The following is a 24,016-nucleotide window of genomic DNA, read 5'->3' as shown; positions in this document are numbered from 1 at the left end:
TTCTTTTCAATTCTATTGTAAATGAATTGTTTTCTTAATTTCCACAGACTGTTCATTGTTAGTGTATAGAAAAGCATCTGATTCTTTGTGTGTTGACTTTGTATCCTGTATCTTTCCTGAATTCATTTATTAGACCTTCTATTATTTTTGTGGAATCTGTAGGATTTTCTACCTATAAGATCATGTCATCTGCAAAAAAGAGATTATTTTACTACTTCCTGTCAATTTGGACGGCTTTTGTATCTTTTTCTTGCCTAATTACTCTGGCTGGAACTTAAAGTAGTATATTAAATAGCAGTGGCAAAAGCGTACACCTTTACCTTGTTACTGATCTTGAAAGAAAGTCTGTCAGTCCTTCACATAGAAAATTTGCCATCTGAACACATTTTTAGGTGTACAGTTTAGTAGTATTAACTATAGTCACATTGTTGTGCAACAAACAGCTCTCTTGAACTTTTTTATCTTGCAAAACTGAAACTCAGTACCCCTTGAATAACAACTCCCTATTTCATTCTCAGCCACTGACCATCACAGTTCCCCCTTCTTTTTCTATGAATTTGACTATTTAAATATTTCAGGTAAGTGCAATCATACAGTACAGCTATCCCCCGTTTTTTGAAAGTTCACTTTACATCAGCTCTGCTTTTCTGGAAGACCTATGTTAGTATCTGTTTTCATTAACTGAGAGAAAGCTGAAGAGGATTTTGTTGTTATGAAAAAAGTGAGCTGCTTTGCGTTAGTCCGTTTGGCTGACAAAAAGCTTCGTGGGAACACTCTACTTGAGGTAGCAGGGGATACCTGTGCTTGTCCTTTTGTCACTGTCTTATTTCACGTAGCATAGTGCCCTGAAGGTTCATCCGTGTTGTAGCAGTGACGGGATTTACTTTTTAAGGCTGACTGATCTTCCGTTGTGGACCACATTTTTTTAGTCCATTCATCCACTGAGGGTCGCTTGGTTTGTTCCTGCCTCTTGACGTGTGGTTAGGTGAATTTTAACATATTAATAGTGTCAGTAATGTTAGGTCTTCTGAGGCGTTGCAACTTGAGTATACTATGATATATTTTAGCCAGAAAGGTTTGGCTTGAATCTGTCAAACCTGTAGATAGAACTGTCAGCTTTTGGGAAGTTCAGGGGATGGACCCTACTCACTGGAGGAACAAGCTGAATAACAGGATGAGGACTAACCACGGAAATCCAGAAGATGGGGCATTCTGCAGGAAAATACTCTCTTTAACAATACAGGATCATTTGAAAAAGAACACTACACTTAATTAAAAAGCTTACTGAGACAGATTGGATACTGGGTTTGGTCAATTAGGGAAATCCAATATAGTCTAAAAGTACTAGTAGGAATACTTACTGAAATAGAAAAAGTGAAAATTGATAGAAGAATGCAGATTATCAAATTGTATGTATGGTATGGTCTGTCTTTGTAAAAACAAATGTATGGAAAGTGTGTTTAGAAAAAGATCTGGATGGATATACAGTTAAGATATCTGGAGGAATGTGATTTTTTAAAAATTTTTTGTTCTCTCTATATATGCTTATTTTATATACTACTTCTGTAATAAAATATTTCAGATATAAATTACGTAATAATTTATCTCTAATTCAATTCTAATACTTCATAATTTTGTGAGCAATATCTATAATACATGCAACATGTGAATTTTGAGTTTCTATGAAACTACAGCACTTTAATCCCTTTGTTTCTTAGATAGAGAGCCTGGATTTTTTATTTATATTAAGGACAATTGAGGAATTCTATAAAAGTGAAGATGGGGAGAATCTGGAAATCCTCTGTCCAGTTCAAGATCAAGCCTGTGTAGCTAAGTTTGAAGATGGAGTTTGGTACCGAGCAAAAGTTATTGGTAGGAAATTGCACACTGTTTTTACAGGGAAATGTTATACTTAAAAATTGAACAAACCAGAAATAGACTCACAGACATAAAACTATGCTCACCAAAGGGGAAGGGATGGGAGGAGGGATAAATTAGGCATTTGGGATTAACATATCCACACTACTATAGATAAAATCGATAAGCAATAAGGACCTACTGTATAGCATAGGGAACTATATTCAATATCTTGTGATCACCTATAGTGGAAAAGAATCCGAAAAAGAATGTATGTGTGTATGTATAACTGAATCACTTTGCTGTACACCTGAAACTAGCACAACATTGTAATCAACTATACTTCAATTAAAAATTTTTAAGTAAAAAATAAATAAAGGAAGAAACAAATAAATACAATTTTTTTTTTAAGAAACGGATACCATTTGAGTTGGTACAGATTAAATCATGGGGATGATATTATTTGACCCTACGGTTTTGTTCTGTCATCCAGTTTAGAAAGTTGATGGTCATGTTGGTAGGTGAATCTCTGGCTCCTTCGGTTTCATTTGATGTGAATAGGACTTAACCATTTTCTTGTTTTCTAATATTTGCCTTATTTCGAAAGTTAAATGGTGTTGAATGACTCACACATATTCCACTCTCCTCCTAAAAAGCAAATACTCTTAATTATTTCAGCTGTTTCCTTTGTTGTTTACCTGTGTTGTCTTCTAAACAATAAGTAGTACTTTGTGGATACTTCAGTCTTAGGTATTACCTGTTCTTATGTTACATAGGTATTAGATCTCTTACAGCTCTTTGTCCCCTTTATCCCTCCCGAAGTTAGTATCACAATTTTTTAGTTAAATTTGTATTCCATGCAGATGTTTTCACTGCTACTCTATAAATTATACTTTGCTTACTTCTGAGTTAGTAACTGCATCAGTTGTTCACTTTATTTTCTTTTAATTTATGGCTACATTTTCCTAATAGTTTAAAACAATTTTCCACATGATTAGATTTTTCAGATAATGTTGGTTTGATTCTGTCATCTCCTCCAGTTAGACTGCTTGGCCTCTAGGCTTGCTACACTCTTGTTATTCTAGGAATTTATTTCACTGGTTTTCCTGTGTTGGACCCCTTGTTTTCAGATCCCATTTACCTTTTCAGTTTACACTCACATCTAGTGGAGCATTTTCCTCAAAGAGAATACGTGGGAGGTAAATTTCGAGACCTTCCATGTCTCCTGACTCTACTCTCACACGTGATTAATAACTTGGGTAAAATATGTTCTCTAAATTCCATCCCATATCCATCTGTTTGTTTGTTTTGTTTAAAACTGCATCTCCATTCAGAGACTTGAGGCATGGTAAGACTAATGACATTGGTACAGTTGAGAATAACCTCCTTGCCTGAGGGTTCCAGAGGAAATGGGGGGAGGTCCCCTCATCTTTTAACCTGACAGAGTAACACACGTCTTCTCAAGTGCTGCAGATACACTCCACCGTAAGGCTTAAGTCTTAAGTGCCATCTCGAGTCGTACCAGTGTTGTTCCACCTGCTTTCACTTCTGCCACGGAGCAGAGGATGTCTGGACTTTTTCCCATTTTGAAATTATATATACTGTATTAGTTTTTTAATTTGAAAGTGATGGCAACAAATTTTGTAGCACTGAACATACATGTACTTGGAGGGGCTAAATTCAGTTGTATATTTTGAGTGTTTATAAAAAAGGTCAGTTTGTGATAGATCTTTATTCAAGCTTTGGTGTGTTTGAACCTTCCAGAGGTTTATTTGGTATCCTGTAAAATATGAAAACTAGATTGACAAAGAAGTCTGTCTCTGCTCCTTTTTCCCCTAAATAATTTTTTTTTGCTTTCACAGTTAGATACTGTTATGTGAGTGAATCTGTAGCTTGATTATTATTTGCCTTGTTTGTCTTTCTTGTTTGTGTTGATTAACAAACATTAAGTGCGTATTTTGTGCTTGGTGCTTTGCAGAGTATTTTAAATTGGTGAATTCTCAAAAAAAAAAAAGTCTCAAGATTTGATTCTATTGGTACACCACTTTACAGATGAAATAGTGAGGCTTAGAGAGAAAAGGTAACATGCTCAGGGTGATACCTGAGAGAGACAGATTAGCTTGCTCAGTCACATGGCATTTAAGTGTCTAACTTCAAACCTAATTCTTGACTTTTAGGCCATAACACCTAGCATTTGATGGCTGTTTTGTCATCCTGATTTTGGTTGTCCTTTGATATCTTTAAATTGTTAGTTTCTCATTCATCAAGTCTCAACAACTATGCATTGTAGTTGATTGTGTTAAGTTATGTTAGAAATCTTAGAAATATTTTTCCCATTGAAAAGAAACAGTTAAGTTTGTATGTTGAACATAAAAGTATTCTAATATAGTTGACTGTAGATGAATGTAAATTTTGCTATGTAATTCTTTTTTCAAGTTTGTGATTTCCAATTTCATAATGTTTGAAGGATTGCCTGGACATCGTGAAGTTGAAGTTAAATACGTGGACTTTGGCAATACAGCAAAAGTAACGCTTAAAGAAATGCGTAAAATAAAGGATGAGTTTCTACATCCTGCAGAGAAGGTAATCATCTTATTGTGAATCATAAGGTTAGAATATTAGTACAAAGATTAAAGTAGTTTTAGAAGTCATTTTCACCATAGAAATATTCTTTTAACTATAATTTTTGTCTGTAAATATTGTCTGATACATGGACTATGGAAAAGAGTTTCTGTAGTTACTATTTTTTAAATAACATATATATCTTAGCAAATAAGCATTAATTATAAACATATGTGTATATGTATATTTGTGCCTTTATAAGGTACTTACTGGTCCACAGCTTTTAATGTTATTTTGAAATACCTGAACAATGTGGTAAGACTATGATATATTATATGAAACGAACTCATTACAGAAATGCTTTTACTATGATTCCATTTATGTTTAAGTATATATAATGTGTGCAAGAGAGAGAGACAAGTCTGAAAGAATAAATATAAAACTTTATCTTAGAATCCTGCTCCCTAGAGATAATTAAGGTTTAGGAGGCTTCTTTCCTAATTCATACACTCCTAGTATTTGAATTGTTATTAAGCAGTATTTTTTATTTAAAAATGGGTAAAATGTTACCAGAGAAACTTGAAAATACAGATGAGTAAAATGAGGGGGGCATCACTTAGAATTATTCAATATTTTTGTTGTGTGTGCTTCTAAGATGCATCTTCTGTGTTTTTCAAGATTATGGGAGTACACTGTACAGTTTTATAACCTGCTTTTTCATATAAAAATGTATCATAGTATCTGTAATTCTTTCAGTGAATGCTTATTATTCCAGTATCTGAATGTTCAACAATTCATTCAACAAAATACTGCTTTTTTTGTTTCATTTTTGATTTGGGGTTTTTTTGTGGCAGGAGGGTAATTAATTTATTTACTTACTTATTTTAACAGAGGTATTGGGGATTGAACTGAGGACCTCATCCATGCTAAGCATGCACTCTACCACTGAGCTATACCCTCCCTCCAGATTTTTAGGGGTTTTTTTAAATAGGTTATTGGGTATTTTATTTTTTTAATTGAAGTATAGTTGATGTAAAATATTATATGTTACAAGTGTACAATATATAGTGATTCACAATTTTTAAAAGTTATACTCCATTTATAGTCATTATAAAATATTAGCTATATTCCCTGTGCTGTGCAGTATATCTTTGTAGCTTATTTTATACATAATAGTTTGTACCTCTTAATCCAATAGTCTGTCAATTCCAACTGTTTGCATTTATAAATACTGTTAGAGACATCTTTGGACATTTATTTGTTTTCCAAATTTGTATTAAATTCAAACACAAAGTTTAGTTTTGTGCACATGTAACACTTTAATTCTAAAGTAAATATAAATTTAAGTTACTTTCTTAAAGGTGCAATTTTATTTGACACAGGCAATTAAATGTAAGCTGGCCTATATTGAACCATGTAAAAGGACAATGCAGTGGTCAAAAAAAGCTAAAGAAAAATTTGAAGAAAAAACGCAAGATAAGTTTATGACATGTTCAGTCATTAGTAAGCTATTTCCATTTTTTTGTTGCTGTGTGATCATAATTTTAAGTAAGACTAACATTATGATATAACATTTGCCAGATCTTATAATAAATTCCATGTGTCATCAGTATGAATAGTGAGAGAGAACACTTACTAAGAATTGGAGACAGTGGAATAATATCTTCTGCAGGCTCTAGAGTCTAAAATCAGCACACGAGGCAAAAAATACTGTTAAAGATCAAGTCACCCTACCCTCAACATGGCCTCTTGAGAGCCCTGACGCCAGGAATTCTCTTCTCTTTTCTTTGCTCTTTTGCCAGGTCTGTCTCTCATCTTGGGGTGGTGGATGCTAAGATTTAATCTGCAAGAAAGTGAGGGGAGGTGGGACATAACTAATAAATAGTTTTTGTTGGTTTTAGTTTTGTTTGACTTGAGTGAATTTAACTGTAGGCTCTTGGGATATTTTGAAAAAAGTTACTCCCTTTTTTGGAACAGTTTGGGTCTGAGACACACAGGCTGAACACTAGCCCACAATTTTGAAATCCAACAAGTTTTGAAAATCAAAAGTTTAATGGCAAAAGCTGATGAGTTTACATAAAGATACAATGGTATATATATAGTAATTATCTCCTGTGCAGCAAATAGTCATGTATTCCACTTCAGGATAGTCATATTTGCTTGTGAGCTGCTGCCTCACCCTGCTGTGGGTTTTACAAAGTAAGAAGTATACGAGGTATATTCTGTGTAGCTTCTCTCGATTTGAAGAGTTCTGAAACATGTCGTGCCACAGGGATTTGGATTGGGCGAGGGGTGGTTCAGAATCTGTTATTATCTGGAGTTTTGATCTTTTCCAAAGCTGGGACCAACCTTGGCTGTGTTGGTGTTAACCTGTACTAGTGCAGAATACACCAGACGATGTTCACTTAGGGCTGATCATGGACTTCCAAGGGCACTTTTTACCATATCCATTTTTTCATTTTCATCATACTATCGTTGAACAAACTCAGACATCGTGAGATTGTTAGCCTGTTTGACAGTGTGAGGGTATTAAAGCTCAGAGATCCATCAATCAAGGCCACGTAATCCGAAAGTGATTGCCTGTCTGTGCTGACTTACTTTAATACAAGACATTATTCTGAAGTAGTAGATCTGTTGAAGAAGAGTGTGATTATAGAAACTGTATCCTCAGTCTGTAGAAGTTTTATGTCTGGCTTCTCTGATATGAATGGTAAATTAAGGGCCTCTTGTTCCTGAGTAACCTCCACTGAATTTGAGCTGACTTTAACATGCTTTAATTCTGCTTCCCAGCTTTCCTGTCGGTACTTTATTCTGTTGTTTTTAGCTTCTCCCTTAAATACCTCCTTCAGGGTTAACCCATGAAGACCTGACTCCTGGGTTTCTTTCATGACTCCCCCTTTTTCATTCTCAGTTACTTGTTAACACCAAATACCTAAACACTAGTTGTGGTGTATCTTAAGCTATATAGTTTGATTTAAGGAATGCCAAAAAGCCCCACTCGACCTAAAGCATCTTTCCCCATTAACCTGCCCAGTGAAGAGATTGAGAGTTGAAGGTGTTTATCATAAAGTGGCTCCCAGAATGGGAGCCTCCCGTTAGTTTACTGTGTTACCTTATAAAAGCAGGAGCTGTGTAAGTTTCAGTTAGGAGCAGAGTAGGGAAGATGAGCAGGTACAGGACACAGGGCAAGTTGGCCCCTTTGGAATAAAGGCTTTTACCTGGGAAGTGCGGAATCAAATGCTAGAGGAACGCAAGAGATAGGAAGTGAGGAGGTGAGTTTCTTGAGGCCCCAGGTGAGTTGCTTGGCCTTTTGTTTCTAGATAGTGTATCTGGTCCATTGAAAAGTAGTCAGTGATGATTTTTCAGCTCTTGGAAAAAAGCTTTCTAACATGTATTCTTATAACTATGTAATATAGAATGTTACTGCTGGTAGTAATTTGTGTTTTTATTTGGAGTCATCATTCTCTTAGCAGCTGCCAGCTACTATTGCATAGAAGTGTAAGCATAAACTGATCTCAGCGCATAGAACTGCATGTTTCCTAGAGAAATTCCTCTATCATTTATTCAAGTGCATGTTGAGCAGACTCTTTATGCTGCGAACCAGAAATACAGAAACACGAGATGTAAAATCTACCCTCAACTAACTCCCAGTTTACTCTAAGAAATAGACTTAACAAACAAGTAACCAATTTGTTTTCTAAAAGAAGTTAAAAGCTAGATGTTTTGTCTTAAAAACAAAAGGATAGGAAAAAATTGCAGTTAGTGTTCTGGATTGAGTTTTTGTTGTTTTAAGCTTTGTGCCATTCTTATAAAAGCTTTGAAACTTTGCAGACAAGCACTGGCCTGAATTAACTTTCATTCATTTCTTTTGTCCTCAGGAACTTGGTAGAATCTAATAAAACAATTTAAAAACACAGTAGAATGCTGCTTTAATAAATATATGTCACTTTATATTCTTCTGAATCTAAAAGCTTTAAGCTGCTTTTGGTTCATTATAGAATAGTACACAGTAACCTAAAATGGAAGTTTTATTAACATTGCCAGTTCTTTTGTGTCTGAAAAATGCTACTTTTACCGCTGGAGAGAGACTGATATTATTGAGAAAGAAACCTTATGTGTGCAAAATGAAGGAAATTAAGTTTTCAGGTTTTCAAAAATTGCTTCATTTAGTATATTTTGCAACATATTTATTTCTTTCCTCAAACTAGTCTTAATGGTTTTGCAGAAATTCTGGAAGATAATGTGCTCTTGGTTGAGCTTTTTGATTCTCTCGGTGCTCCTGGAACGATGCCTACTAGTATTAATGACCAGCTAGTCAAAGAGGGCCTAGCATCTTATGAAGCAGGGTAAGTAGACCTGCCAACTTTTACTTTTAATTCATATGTAACTCTTGATCCACAAGAAGGGAAACTGGCGTATCATTCCCCATTGGATATCTGCTTAGGCCATAGACTTGGGAGTTTTTCTCTGTTAATGGGTCAGGAAAAGAGAAGGAAAAATGATTGGAGTCAGTCCAGTGGGAGTGGGGTGGCTCTTTCCTTCATCTCTAGGGGACTCTACAGCAACAAGAATGGCTCCTAGAGATTGAGGTTGCTTCTAAGAAAAGGAGGCTGCCATCTTACTTCAAGATGGAATGTCTGCCTAGATAGCCTCTTGTCCATTTGGGGGAAGAGGATTTGGAAGAGAAATGGCAGGATAGAGAGTATGCACAGTAGTAGAGTAGCCTGTACTCCATCTGGGGAAGTGTGACTTTTTCTTGGGTTCAGGTGGATACTTTGAAAGAGAACCAGGCTTGAACCATTGTGCTGGTACCCAGGACAGGCCAGTGGTTGAGGTGACCCCAGAAGCAGAAGGGCAGAGTGGTGGTGAGGAGGGAAGGAGGGTTCAACATCAAGACAAAGCAATTCTTCCACTATAGGGACTTGTGCAGTTGGGTGGCCCCTCAGCGGTCTTCTGAAGAACTCTCACGTACAGCCCTCAAGAAAGCCAGTATGCCCTTGTGTCTTCTTCTGGCTTGACAGCTCATTGCTATTTAGTACTGAGTAATATGCCATTTAACGGATATATCATAGTTTATTTGTCCATTCACCCACTGAAGTCTTCCAAGTTTTGGCAATTATGAATAAAGCTGCTAAAGACATCTGTGTGCAGGTTTTTGTGTGGACATAAGTTTTCAGCTCCTTTGGGTAAATACCAAGGAGCATGATTGCTGGGTCACATGGTAAGAGTATGTTTAGTTTTACAGGAAACTGCCAATCTGTCTTCCAGGTGCCTGTACTGTTTTGCATTCCCACGAGCAGTGAATGAGGGTTCCTGTTGCGCTCTACATCCATTTGGTGCTGTCAGTGTTCCAGAGTTTGGCGACTCTGGCAGATGTGTGGTGTTACCTCGCTGTTGATTTAATTTGCATCTCCCTGGTGCCTCACAGCGTGGAGCATCTCTTGTGCATATTTGCCATCTGTGCGTTTACTTTGATGAAGTGTCTCAAGGTTTTGGGTCCATTTTTAAATTGGGTTATTTTTCTTATTGTTGATGTTTTTCATTGGTAAATAGATTTTTTTTTAATTGAAATACAGCTCAACTTCCCCTTAGCCAACCCCCCAAAATACTGGGCCAACACCCAAGATGAGAAGAATAATGCAGAGGAAAAGTGAGAGTAGAAAGACTCAGTGATCTTAACTAGTTGCAGTTAAAAATGCTTACTTTAGAAAATTTTACACAAATACATTGCTGTGCCCCACCCCCACCCCCAGGGCACCAGTTTTCATAAACCCACATCTGCTGCTCTGGTAGCTCCAGCCAGTCTGCTTGCTCTTCAGCACCCAGCCTGCTGATTCCTGACAACTGCAGCTAGACCCACTGTTTTCACTGTGCCTGTTACCTGTCCTCAGATGAGCACATGAGCTTCCCTTGATCAGTACCTGCCTTGAGCACCTGAGGAGTAAGAAGAAATGTTAAGTCCCACAGACTAGTCTGTTGGGCTCAACTATATCGTCCACACGCACCGTCCTTTATAAAATAAAACATCATGTTTCCCAAATAGCCTGGCCCCATCTACCTCAGGGTCATGCCTTGTCCCGTTGTCTTACCGTGTCAGAACTACATGTTTTCTTTCAGTTTCTGGAATGCGTCACTGACTCCTGTGTTTTAAAATCTCTACATGTATTTTTAAAATCTCTATTGAAATGTCACTTAATCAGAGAAACCTTCTCCAACTCACAGACTAGATTTCATTGGCCTGTGCCCTTGTCCTTTATAACTTATTCTGCGTAGGGTTATGTAATCTCTCAGGGTCACAACATCACAAGCTCCAGGAGGACAGGAACCCTGCTTGTTTTGCCCACTGCCATATCTCTGGTATCTAGCTTTCTTGGCTCACAGTATGCACCCAGTGAATATAGTTAAATGGAAGAAATGACTATTGGATCTACAGTGTTGGGGAGAGACCTGGTTAGGTGACTCAGATGGAGTTAGCACATACATGGTAAATGAGTCCACTGCCTCCATCAGTCACCTCAGTCTCCCTGGATGAAGATGCAGCTCTGAGGATTATCACTTACAGAAGAGAAAAGTAAAAAAACAAACAAACAAACAAAAACTGGTAGATCAGGAACCTGAGGCTAAAGAAAACCCAGAAACCAAAAAAGGGACCATTTGAAGAAGGAAGAGTAGCTGGTGCTCTAAGTTCATGTCAAGTAATGACTGAAAACTGTCCATTAGATTTAGAAGGAAAAATGGTTAGTCACCTTGGTTAGCAAAATCTCATATTATTATGAAAGAAATTTTAAGTTTTTTTCTTTTTAAGAAATTTTGGTATCTAATTGTCTGTGATTAGAGTCTGAACTAATCTTATTTATTAAATATTCTAAATAGTTCATTTAATAATTTTGCCTGTTAACACATTTTAATAGCAGTTGTTTTCCATTTGTATTCTCATTGGCAAACAGGTTGATACTTTTTAGTCAAAGAGAAAGTCAAACCATCAAAAAAACAATAACTCTGTTCCTTTGTGAGTATAAAATATCAGTGGGTAATGGTGAAATTACGAGCAAAGTTGGTATTTTAAACTGTGGCTTTAACTTTTTTTTCTTTTTGGCCTTTGTTGGTCATTAGGAAGTCTATTTTTAAAAAAGACTGAAGTTGCTATTAATATCAGAACTGTGAATTTGTGTCTAAGCAAATACAAACAGGTGTTTTGCAAACTACTCTGTTTGCTGATGGGTTTTGTTATTTTTCAGATATACCCTCAAAGATAATTCCAAAAAGCATATTGAAGTATGGGATCCTTCTCCAGAAGAAATTATTTCAAATGAAGTAAACAGCTTAAATCCTGTATTTGCAAAATCTCTACCTAATGAGAATCTCCAGTCACTTTATAATAAGGAACTGCCTGTGCATATCTGTAATGTAATATCTCCTGAGAAGATTTATGTTCAGTGGTTGTTAACAGAAAACTTACTTAATAGGTATTATATACAAGGACAACATATTGCATATAGTTTTATTCTTTTTTCTGTATTTCATTTCAATGGTATAGAAGTAATAAATGCAGAATTTTAAAAGTACGAAATTATTTCAGCTAAATAGTCACTAAAAACTAGTTTAAAGTATACAAATAGTATCTTTACCAGTTATTTTCACTATATTAGGATTTATAAATCCCACAGATGCTTATTGAGCACCTATTATTTGATAACCAGTATTATAAGTGTCAAGGATACAGTGGTAAAAAACATGGACAAGTTTGTGCTGTCATGGAGCTTAAATTGTAGAGAGTGACAGTGAACAAATGAAATATGTAGAGCAGCAGATGATGGTGAAGGCAACAGAAAAAAGTAAAGCAGTGGGGAGGAAGACCTCACAGAGCCAGTGACACTTGAAGTGTATCCTGAAGGAGGAAAGGGAGTAGCCATGGCAACGTCTGGGGGACAAGACCCTGCAGCGGAAATAAACTTGGGTATTCAGGGAAGAACAAGATATCCAGTTTGGCTGGAATAGAGTGAGGAAGGGGGGACGGTAGAAGACATGTGGTCAGAGAATTATGTTACAGGAAAAGGTTTAGAGAGTTAATTTTTTTTCTTCACATAGTTTAGGAGAAAAGATGTTTGCTGTTTATGAAAACTCAAAATGGGAACCTATAAAATGGGAAAATGATATGCACTGTGCTGTTAAGATCCCAGATAAAAATCAGTGGCGAAGAGGTCAGATCATCAGAGTGATTACAGACACACTGGTAAAGGTAAGTGCAGAGTTAAAAATATAATCATGAGAGTGAATGCATTTTGTATTTTTATCCAATTTGTATTATGCTTTTCAGTTTGCAAAAAAATTTTTGAAGTATTGTGTTCCCATAGACTGACTTATTGTTTTCATAGGTCTTGCTGTATGACGTGGGTGTTGAACTAGTAGTGAATACTAACTGTTTAAGAGAACTTCAAGAAAACCTAAAGACAATGGGAAGATTATCTTTGGAGTGCTCTCTTGTTGATATAAGGTAGCTTTTCGCTGAGTAAATTTTCTCACTATTGAATATGGTTTTAAATATTTTTTCTTTTTTGATAGATTCGTATCAGTTTTAATTTTGCTGACATTCTGAAATTTTCATAAGATTAGTTAATTTTAAGGTTTTAAGAAGCAGGAAATATAAAAATGGTAAAGCATGTAAGTTTTGGTGGTATTAAGGAAATAGGGGTAGGTGAGTATGATGAGTATCTAAATAGAATTCAAAAATTCTGTCTAGATTCTGTTAGATTTAAAGAAAACTTGAGGAACACTAGCAGATAGAAATAAAGTGTATCTTACAAACTTAGACTTGCATGGAAAGCTAAAAATGTATAAATTACCAGTAAGTGAATTAGGATTCTGGGGAATGGCATGGCCTAGTCTGAGTCTGCTAGACTCCTGCCATAAACACGCAAACCTGGATGCAGATCTGCAGACTGTACGGTCAACATCTACGACAAGTGTAGACAGCAAGGTCCCGCCAGGAGCCCCCACCACAAGTGGGGGTGGGGGGGCTCTACCGACTGGACTCTGTGGTGTCACGCTTATGGGGATGGATGGGGAGGGAAACCTGACTGGGATTCTCACAGGTCACTGTAGCCCGCAGGCCAGTCTGAGAGCAGCAGCCGAAACTGAGAAGGATGTGATGCTGGGTACGCTTCATAGTTGAAGGGAAGAGCCCTGTAACAGGCCAGTGTTTCATGGTGCTGGAGCTTTCTTAGCCGTACACGCTCTCTTCCATGACCCCACACAGAGGAGGAACTGCTGGGCAGAGGGCCTGATTTGAGCAAGACAGACAATGGGGCAAAGGAAAGATGCAAATAAAAGCAGGAGAGAGGAGCAAATATGAAGCCATATCATCTGTCACTTTGGGAAAATAACACGAGAGCATTCTGGAACCATGAAGCTAGGAAAGCAGTTGTGATCCTCCCCTTCTCCTGAAGTACAGGAAATTTTATTTCACGTAAAACATTAGCAAAAGAAAGGATTATAGTCAAATTCCATATAAATTATTATGAAGAAAAAAGGAGCCACATAATATCCCTAGAGGCAGTGGAATCAGCGAAAAAGACATGCTTACAAAACAATCTAATATTTTTAAGTAAACTAAAAACTTTAGAAAATGATAGAAACTGAAGAAAAACATAAAACAATTTTAAAAACTCAGAAACAAGACTGATTACAGAAAAAGGAAGACTTGAAAAGAGAGATGATAACACTCAGGAAAGAAAAGAAACCTAGGGAAAAACACAAAAATACATAATAGAAAATGTTTTTAAGAGAAAAACAAGATAGAAAGGAGGACAGATATTTTTTGTTTTTTTAATGGAGGTACTGGGGATTGAACCCAGGACCTCGTGCATGCTAAACATGCACTCTACCACTAAGTTGTTACCCTCCCCCCTACCCAAGAATAGAGCTTTTCAATTAAAAAAATAAAAATCCTAAGGATTCAAAAGAAAACAAAAGTGATCTAACATAGACAAAGGCCTAATGTACATGTAGTAGGAATCTCAAAGAAGAAAACTAAAACAGAATAAAACAAATACTAAAAAACCCAATTCAAAAAAAGGTCCCTAAAGTAAAAGACTGTTTACAACTAATGTATTGAAAGAGCACACTGTCTATCGTGGAAAATCAGTTCAGGAATGCCAACATTGAGAGATGATCCAGTAAAATTATTGATTCACAAGGGAAATAAAGTAACACTTCCCACCAACACTTTACTCCAGAAGGTAATGACATAACATTTAAAAAATACTCAAAAGAAAATGGCAGACTATAGGTTTTATATCTAGCCAACTGACCTTCAGGTGTTAAGACAGAAAACTGGTCTGACCACGAAGAAATACTGTTTCTAGGAACCGTTCCTGAGGAACCAGAAAGGGAACCAGCTTTAGATAATCAGCCAGACTTGAGAGATTCTGACATAGTGCTGGTGGTGAGCATTATTACATTATTTTACCTAAAGAATGAAGACCAAATGATCATGGGAAGCAGTATAGAATGCCAAGTGGATATGGCATAATTTCAGAGAATGGAGGGGAAAGGAGAGGATGTATGCAAAGTTGAATAAACTCACTGCTGTCTTACTGGTATTAATTAGGAGTAGGTACTTCAAATAAGAAGTAGGGGAAAGAGAAGCGGTTACTGATGATACTTAACATGAACTATATTAATATTTTATATAAACAAGTAAGTAAAAATGGTAAGGAAAGTGAAATTAACTGTATACATGCTGGCATAACCTCTCAGAGAGGAACTTTTTCAAAGGACTAAAACATAGTGAGTTGACGGTACATGTTTACCAGAATATATCCTAAGGACAAAAAATAACTGCTTCCCACCCCTCACCATAGAGTCATCAGCTGTTTTCATTCACTCCAGAGTTGGTTGTAGTGCTACTGAAACAAGATGGGAATGCAATCAGCTAAATTCAACCATGAAAACTGCAGAACAACTCAATTTATTCAACAGAAAATTGCAAGGGAAAGTGATGGAAGGGACACTAAAGACACATATTGACCATTCATGATGCATGGACTTCTCTTAAGTTACCAATTCAAACTAACTGTTTTGAAGCATCAGGAAAAAATGAACACCATCCGAGTGGTTGATGATTTAGGAATTATTAATTTTCTAATGTGATAATAGTACCATGGTTGTGTTTGCATTTCCAAAAGTAATTTTTTTTTAACAAACATATTTTCAAGTGAAATAATGTTAATTCTGGGGCTTACTTAAAAATAATCAGGGATGGAGGTTCTGAATACATGGGAGTTTGGTGAAATAAAGTTGGTCATGAATTGATAATTGTCAAAGTTGAGTGATAGATACATCAGATTTATTACATTCTCTCTGCTTTTGAATATGTTGAAAATTACCATAATAACTTTTTAAACGTGAGTTCACCGGATTTTATTCTGTAAGTTTCAGGTGTACAGCATTATAATTCAACATCTGTATGCACTACAGAAAGATCACACCACAGGTCTAGTCACCACCCATCACCATGCAGTTGACACACTTCACCTGTTTGACTCACCTCCCATTCCCCTTCCCCTGTGGTAATCACTAACCTGATTTTTGTATCTATGAGTTTGTTTTTCTTTTCTTTTCTTTGTTTGCTGGTTCATAGATTCCTCGTGTGAATGAAATCATACGGAGTTGTCTTTCTCAGTCTGACTTAACTTCATTTTAGCACAATACCCTCAAGGTTCATCCATGGTACAGATGTGAAGATTTCATTCTTTTTTATGGCTGAGCAGTAATCAGTTGTGTATATACCACTTCTTTATCCATTAATCAGTTTTATGGTTGCTTCCATATCTTGGCTATTGTGACTAATGCTGCAGTCTACATAGGGGTGCATATATCTTTTTGAATTAGTGTTTTCATGTTCTTCAGATAAATACCCAAAAGTGAAGTAGCTGGGTTCTATAGTAGTTAATTTTTTGAGGAACCTCTGTACTGTTTTCCATAGTGGCTGCACCAGTTTACATTCCCACCAACAGTGCAGGAAGATTCCCTTTTCTCCACATTTTTGCCCACACTTGTTGGTTGTCTTTTTAACAGTAGCCATTCTAACGGATGTGAGGCAATATCTCCTTGAGGTTTTGGTTTGCATTTTCCTACTGATGCTGAACATCTTTTCATATACCTGTTGGCCATATGTATGTCTTCTTTGAAAAAATGTCTATTCACATCTTCTGCCCATTTTTTAATTGGATTGTTTGTTTTCTTGTTGTGGGGTTATGAGTTCTTTATATATTTTGGATATTAACCCCTTATTGGATATATGATTTGCAAAATATTTTCTCCCATTTAGTAGGTTGTCCTTTCATTTTGATGGTGGTTTCTTTTGCAGTGTAGGAACTTTTAGTTTGTAGTCTTTGTTTATTTTTTGTTTAGTTTTCCTTCCCTTTGGCATGAGAGCCACAAAAACATTGCTAGGCCTGAGGTCAGTGAGGATAGTGCCTATGTTTTCTTCTAGGAATTGTATAGTTTCAGTTCTTACATTCAAGTCGTTCATTCATTTTGAGTTAATTTATGTGCTTAAGATAGTGGTCTAGTTTTATTCTTTTTCATGTGGCTGTTCAGTTTTCCCAGCACCATTTATTAAAGAGACTATCCTTTCTCCATTGTATGTTTTTTGCTCTCATCATAAATTAATTTTCCATATACATGTGAATTTATTACTGGGCTCTCAATTCTATTCCATTAATTTATGTGTCTGCCTTTATGACAATACCATACTGGGTTTTGGGGGTGGGGGGCAGGATTAGGGTTTTTTGTTTTTTTTTTAATTTTGTGGGGAGGTAATTAGGTTTATTTTTTTAGATGGAGGTACTAGGGATTGAACCCAGGACCTTGTGCATGCTAGGCATGTGCTCTACCACTGAGGTATATATACCCTTCCCCCTTAGTACCATACTGTTTTGATTACTGTAGCTTTGTAATGGAGTTTGAAATCAGAGAGCATGGCACCTACAGCTTTGTTCTTCTTTCTCAAGATTGTTTTGGCTTTTTGGGATCTTTTGTGGTTCTATACAAATTTTAGAATTCTTTGTTCTAGGACTTCCAATACTATGTTGAATAAAAGTGGTGAGAGGGCATTATTCTCTTGTTTCTGATCTTAGAGAAGATGCTTTCAGCTTTTCACCATGGAGTGTGATGTTAGCTGTGGGTTTATCATATATCGCCTATATTGTGTTGAAGTACGTTCCCTCTTTACCCACTTTGTTGAGAGTTTTTATCATGAATGGATGTTGAATTTTGTCACATGCTTTTTTCTGCATCTATTAAGATGGATTATTATATGGTTTTTGTCCACATTTTGTTAATGTATGTATCACGTTGGTTAACTTGTGGATGTTGGGCCAGTTTTGTGTTCCTGGAATAAATCCCACTTGATTGTGAATGTATGATCCTTTTGATGTATTGTTTTGCCAATATTTTATTGACAATTTTTGCATCTGTGTTCATCAGGAATATTTGGGAAGTATCTCTCTCCTTCAGTTTTTTGGGAGAGCTTGCATAGAGTTCTACACAGCATTTTTCCTTGAATATTTGTTAGAATTCACCAGTAAAGTTGTCTAGTCTTGTGCTTTTGTTTGTCGGGAGGTTTTTCATTACTGTTTCAATTCCCTTACTAGTAATCAGTCTGTTCACATTTTCTGTTTCTTTGTGATTTATTTGGAAGATTGTGTGTTTCTGGGAATTTATCCATTTCTTCTAGGGTGTCCAGTTTGTTGGCATATAAATGTTAAAAACATTCCTTCTTTCATTTATTTTATTTATTTAAGGTTTGTTGTTTTGTTTTGTTTTCGGTTAGTCTAGCTAAAGGTTTGTTGATTTTGTTTATTTTTTCAAAGAACCAGCTCTTTGTTCTGTTGGTCATTTCTATCTTTTTTCTCTATTGCACTTATTTCTGCTCTGATCTTTATTATTTCCTCCCTCCTATTAATTTTAGGTTTTGTTTGTTCTTTTTTGGTTCCTTTAGATATAAAGTTAGATTGTGTATTTGAGATTTTTCTTGTTTCTTGAGGTAGGCCTAATTGCTATAACTTCCCTCTTAGAACTGTTTTTTTTTTTTTCTTACTATATTTCATAGGTTTTTGATATGTTGCATTTCTGTTTTCATTTGTCGCTAGGTTATTTGATTTCTCCGATGACCTACTGGGTGTTCAGTAGCATGTTGTTTAATCTCCATGTTTTTGTGGGGTTTCCCATTTTTTTTCTTGTGATTTCTAGTTTCATAATATTGTGATTGGAGAAGATACTTGATATGATTTCAGTTTCTTGAATTTATTGAGACTTGTTTTGAGAGCAACACATGATCTATCCTGGAGAATGTTCCATATGCACTCGAGAAGAATGTGTAATCTCCTGCTTTGGTATGGAAAGGTCTGTATGTATCTGTTAAGTCCCTTTGGTCTTAACGTGTTGTTTAAGTATGCTGATTCCGTATTGATTTTCATCTAGATGATTGATGCATTGATGCAGGTGGGATGTTAAAGTCACCTACCATTATTGCATTGCTTTCAGTTTCTCCCTTTAAGTCCAGTAAAGTTTGCTTTATGTATCTTGGTGCTCATCTTTTGGGTGCATATACATTTATAAATGTTACATCTTTTTGCTGGATTGACCCTTTATCATTATGAAATGTTCTTGTCTTGTATTACAGTCTTTGTTTTAAAGTCTTTTCCACCTGATATGAGTATAGCTACTCCAGCTTTCTTTTTATTTCCATTTGCATGGAATATCTCTTTCTGTATCTTCACTTTCAGTCTGTGTTTCCTTTCTTCTGAAGTGAGTTTCTCGTAGGCAGCATTTAGATGCATCTTGGATTTTCATCCATTCAGCTACTCTGTCTTTTGATTGGACCATTTAGTCCATTTACATTTAAAGTAATTATTGATTGCTGTGTACTTACTGCCATTTTTGTTAATTGTTTTCTGGCTGTTTTGTGTTTCTTTTCTTTCTCCTCTTGTGTTTTGGTGATTTTCTTTGGTGTTATGTTTAGGTTTTTTCTCTTTCTTTTGTGTATTTATTATAAGTTTTTTGTGTGTGGTTATGATGAGCTTCACATATAATAATAGCCTGTGTAAATAGTAGCCTATTTTAATTTAGTGGTAACTTAAATTTGAACACATTCCGAGGCTTTATTTTTTCCTCCTTCCCCCACATTTTATACTTTCAGTGACACATTTTACATCTTTTTATTTTATGCACCCTTTAAATAATTACTGTAATTTTAGTTAATTGTACTACTTTGCTCTTTTAACCTTCATGCTTGCTTTGTAAGTGACTGATTCACTACCTTTATTGTATTTACCATCTATTGTAATTTTGTATATTTTCATATTATTAATTAGTGTCATTGCTTTTCATTTTAAAGAAGTCTCTTTAACATTTCTTATAGGGCTGCTTTAGTGGTGATGAACCCCTTTAGATTTTGCTTATCTGGGAAACTCTTAATCTCGCCTACAAATTCTGAATGGTAACATTACTGGGTAGAAAATTCTTAGTTGGAAGTTTTTTTTCCCTTTCAGCACTTTGAATGTGTGATACCACTCCCTTCTGTCTTTTAAAGTTTCTGCTGAAGAATCTGCTGATAGCCTCATGGGGGCTCCCATGTACATAACAAGTTGTTTTTCTCTTGCTGCTCTTAGGATTCTCTCTTTTTCCTTAACTTTTACCATTTTAATTATAGTGTGTGTTGGTGTGTGTTTCTTTGGGTTCATCTTATTTGCACTCTCTGGGCTTGCTGGGCCTGGATGTGTGTTTCCTTCCCCAGATTAGGGAAGTTTTAGCCACTATTTCTTCAGATAATTTTTCTGGTCCTTTCTTCTACTTCTTCTTCTTCTTCCTCTTCCTCTTCCTCATCGTCTTCGTCTTCTTCGTTGTCATCTTTTTTGTCGTCTCTGTCTCTCTCTCCTCCTCCCTCCCTCCCCCCCTTCCCCTCCCTCTCCTCCTGTAATGCAAATGTTACTCCACTTGATGTCCCAGAAGTCCCTTAAGGTATCTTCACTTTTCTTTTTCATTTTGCTACTGTGTCCTGGGGAGTTCCATTGCTTTGTCTTCCAGCACGCTGGTTCATTCTTTCACCTGATCCAGTCTGAGTGTATTTCTCATCCAGTTATAACTTCTGCTTGGTAGTTTCTTATAGTTTCTATCTCTGTTGAAGTTCTCACCGTGTTCATTCTTTTCCTGAGTTTGGTGAGCATTTTTTATGACAATTACTTTTAACTCTTTTATCAGGTAAGATTGTTTATCTCTTTTTTGTTTTGTTTTTAATTCTTTTTCTGAGGTTCTGTATTATCCTTTTGCTTGGAACATACTCCTCGTCGTCTCTTCATTTTGCCTGATTCTCCATTTGTTCCTGTGTATTAGGTCTCTTCCAGTCTTGAAAGCATGGCCGTAGTTAGGAGATGCCTTTGGGCTCAGAGGTGCGATCCTGCCTGGCCATCACAGCCTGGCAGTGAAGAGTGTCCCTTCTGTGGGCTGTGTGTGCCCTCCTGCTGTGGCAGGGCTGCGGCTGCTGCAGGGTGCTGGTGGGCAGGGCTGTTGCTTGGATGGCTGTGAGGTCCCGCTGAGGCTCGGGTAGGCAGGGCAGACCCACTGGTACTAACAGGTTAGAAGGAGGATTTCAGTGCTGGCATTACAAGGTAGCCTGAGATCACAGAAATGGCTTCTGCCAGTGTCTCATTCCTGAGGGGCATCCCAGCTGGTGCCTGCCTCTCCAGCAGATGCTTCAAGATTAGCAAGTCAGTCTGGTCCGTGAACTTTTCAGTCTGATGTTTTTGCACTTGTTTTTAGGTTGAGTGAGTCTGCACTCAGGCCCTTTGAGAGCAGGTTTTCTGTTCCCGGCAGTCCTATAGTTTTCCTGGTCAGATTAGATTCCCTGATGGTTTTCAAAGCCAGGTGTTTGGGGGGCTTTTCTCTCCTGTGAAGGATCTCGGGATCAGGGTGCTGCATGTAAAGCTTGGATCCCTCGCTCCTCAGGGAAGAGACCCATCCCCTGTGGGTCCCTCCTGGCTGTGGATCGCTGCGACTGGGGGTGGGTTTTTCTTGGTGAGACTGTGTCTCTGTGCCTCCTACCTGTCTTGATGCTGTCCTTAACTGGGCTGTGGATGCTCTCGCTTCCTTGGTAGAACAGAGTTCTGTCAGCACCTTGATTATACCCAGTATTGTGGAGAATGCATTCCTGTAGACACCTTGAATTGTATCCTGTGGACTGTAGTAGAATACCACCGTTTCAGGAGTCTAATAACAGCTAACCTTAAGCACATCTGGACCCCTGTATTAATTGCCTTAACAGGCATTATTGTACTTAATCATCACAGCAAGCCTTTAAGCAATAGATAAGGTATCATTTAAAGATAAAGAAATTGAGTCTTCAAGAGGTTAAGTATTTTATAATCTAGAGTAATAACCATCTACTAACTGTTGAACTAGGATTATAAAAGTTCTGATTCTAGAGCTGGAGTTCTAACCACTATGTTTTACTGCTCTTCTGAGAAATTTTTTTCTATAGATTTCCTTTTGTTGTGGAAAATACACATTAACATGAAATTTACCATTTTTAAGTGTACAGTTCAGTGGCTTTAAGTAGTTCACATTATTGTACAACCTATACCACTGTCCGTCTCCAGGATTTTTTCTTTCCCAACTGAAACATATAGGTCTATGGATACATGCCATATTTTTCTTAAATGTTGTAATACTTTCAGATGTTCAAAAGTTAACATTTAAAAAATGCATATCCATAAAAAATCATAGGGAAAATTTAATGTTATGCTGATATTATCTGTATACCATCCTAATAAATAAAAAACCATCAGTAAGTCAAGGAATGACTAATAATATAAGCTTCTTAGCTCATAAGAACACTGTTTGGGCTTCTTTTTTGTTGCTGGTTTCTTTTGGAGGGAGGTGGTAATTAAGTTTACTTATTTATTTTTATTTCTAGAGGAGGTACTGGGGGATGAACCCAGGACCTTGTGTATGCTAAGCATGTGCTCTACCACTGAGATATGCCCTCACCTACTGTTTGGGCTTCACAGAAACCATTTAATGTGAAAAGATTGGCCATTTTGGCTATTTACTTAATGGATGGAGCAGCTTCCGGGCAACTCCAGATCTTGGAACCATTTCCAGGGAGCCTTCAGAGCCTGCATTTATGTTGCTTGTAATCCCTTTAGTGGCAGTAGTGCTTTGTTCCCTGGGGGTGGTTTTGATGGTTAGAAACATCTAAAGTCACTGAGTTTCAACTCTGAAAACTAAAAGAGGTGATGAAGTTGATACTCTCCTTTTCATCAATCTGTCAATAAATATTTATTAAATACTTTTTACTGTGAACTGTAAAAAGTAAATTTTCTATAAATGAGGCTAATGTTCATGGGTAGTGATTCATATTAGATTTAAATTCCAGAAAAAAATTTTCTAGAAATATTTGGGCAGAGAAATCATCATTACAAAGGGACTGTTCTTTTATTACTTCCATTAAATACTTTTGTGTGGCTTCTGTGTGCTGGGCACTGTCCTAGACATTGGTGGTAATGACAGGACACGTGTGATGCGTAACATGTAGACGACGTCTGAACTGCACAGGTCCTCTTGTGCAGACTTTTTTCAGTAACACGTACGATGGCAGTGCACATTGTGGTCGAGTGAGTCTGTGAATGCAGAGCTTCAGGTGTGGAGAGCCAGCTGTAAAGTTACGCAGAGATTTCTGACCGCACAGAGGGTCAGCACCCTGACTCCTGCACTGTTCCAGGGTCAACTGAATGTACACCCAACACGTAGCATGGTATCCATGCTGCGTTTATGGTGTAGTTAGCATACATGAAATGTGTGTATTAGCGTAAAAAACTTAAAACATAACCTCCTTTTTTAAGAGTTCTCAGTGTAGCTTTAGAACAGAGGTACATAAATAACTTAGCATGTAATTTGGGCCATAAGTAAAATAGACAAAGGGCTATGAAAATGGGGAATAAAATTGTGAAAATAACACAAAACCACGTTTAAATTTTCTCATTACATGTAGTTGGTTCAAATTTATGTCTGTATGTGGAGTTTCTTTTGTGTAGTTCTGTATCCTATGCTATTTGTATAAAACTAGTTGTCATTTTTTGCTTTAGACCAACTGGTGGGAGTGACAAGTGGACAGCAACAGCCTGTGACTGTCTCTCATTGTACCTGACTGGAGCCATGGCAACCATCATCGTACAGGTGCGTGCCAGGTGAACAGCTACAGATGTGGACCAGTTCTGTCATTGATGGTTTCTACAAGCCAGTTTATTTTGCTGAGTAAATAACAGTAAGCTGTTGGATTTTTTTTTTTTTTGCAACCTTTTTTTGGTCTTAATTCAAGTTATAATGCCTGTTTGATAATAGATATAACATAAATGATTATATTAGTGAATCAAAACATTTCTAAAGTAATATTCTTGAGTTGATAATTTGCACATTCAAACAGAGTATATGTATTTATGCTGAAGTGCATTTTTGAAGCCTTTTGATATTCTTTACAGATTGGAAAGTTAGGCTTCTAGTGAAATCATATTAACAGTGTTATAAAAGTGTATGA

General features: G+C 36.7%; 1 protein-coding gene across 7 annotated transcripts in view; it reads left to right on the top strand.

Moving 5' to 3' along the window:
* The window catches only part of RNF17 (ring finger protein 17), a 91,930-nt gene that overhangs the window by 37,317 nt on the left and 30,597 nt on the right, over nt 1-24,016 (top strand). For all 7 annotated transcript variants that reach the window (XR_004325826.1, XM_032496541.1, XM_032496542.1 and 4 more), the window contains 8 exons: nt 1,719-1,872; nt 4,325-4,440; nt 5,802-5,922; nt 8,645-8,765; nt 11,658-11,885; nt 12,508-12,658; nt 12,795-12,913; nt 23,568-23,658. Coding sequence is in view for 6 of the 7 variants with exons in the window: in XM_032496541.1 (XP_032352432.1) it covers nt 1,719-1,872; nt 4,325-4,440; nt 5,802-5,922; nt 8,645-8,765; nt 11,658-11,885; nt 12,508-12,658; nt 12,795-12,913; nt 23,568-23,658 (1,101 nt within the window). In the remaining variant the exon portion in view is untranslated. The remainder of the gene's footprint in view (nt 1-1,718; nt 1,873-4,324; nt 4,441-5,801; nt 5,923-8,644; nt 8,766-11,657; nt 11,886-12,507; nt 12,659-12,794; nt 12,914-23,567; nt 23,659-24,016) is intronic.

This window comes from Camelus ferus, chromosome 14 (assembly GCF_009834535.1).
Source record: "Camelus ferus isolate YT-003-E chromosome 14, BCGSAC_Cfer_1.0, whole genome shotgun sequence".
NCBI classification, from domain to species: Eukaryota; Metazoa; Chordata; class Mammalia; order Artiodactyla; family Camelidae; genus Camelus; species Camelus ferus.
Note: the sequence above shows the minus strand (reverse complement) of the source record. Positions and strands in the feature narration are given on the sequence as shown.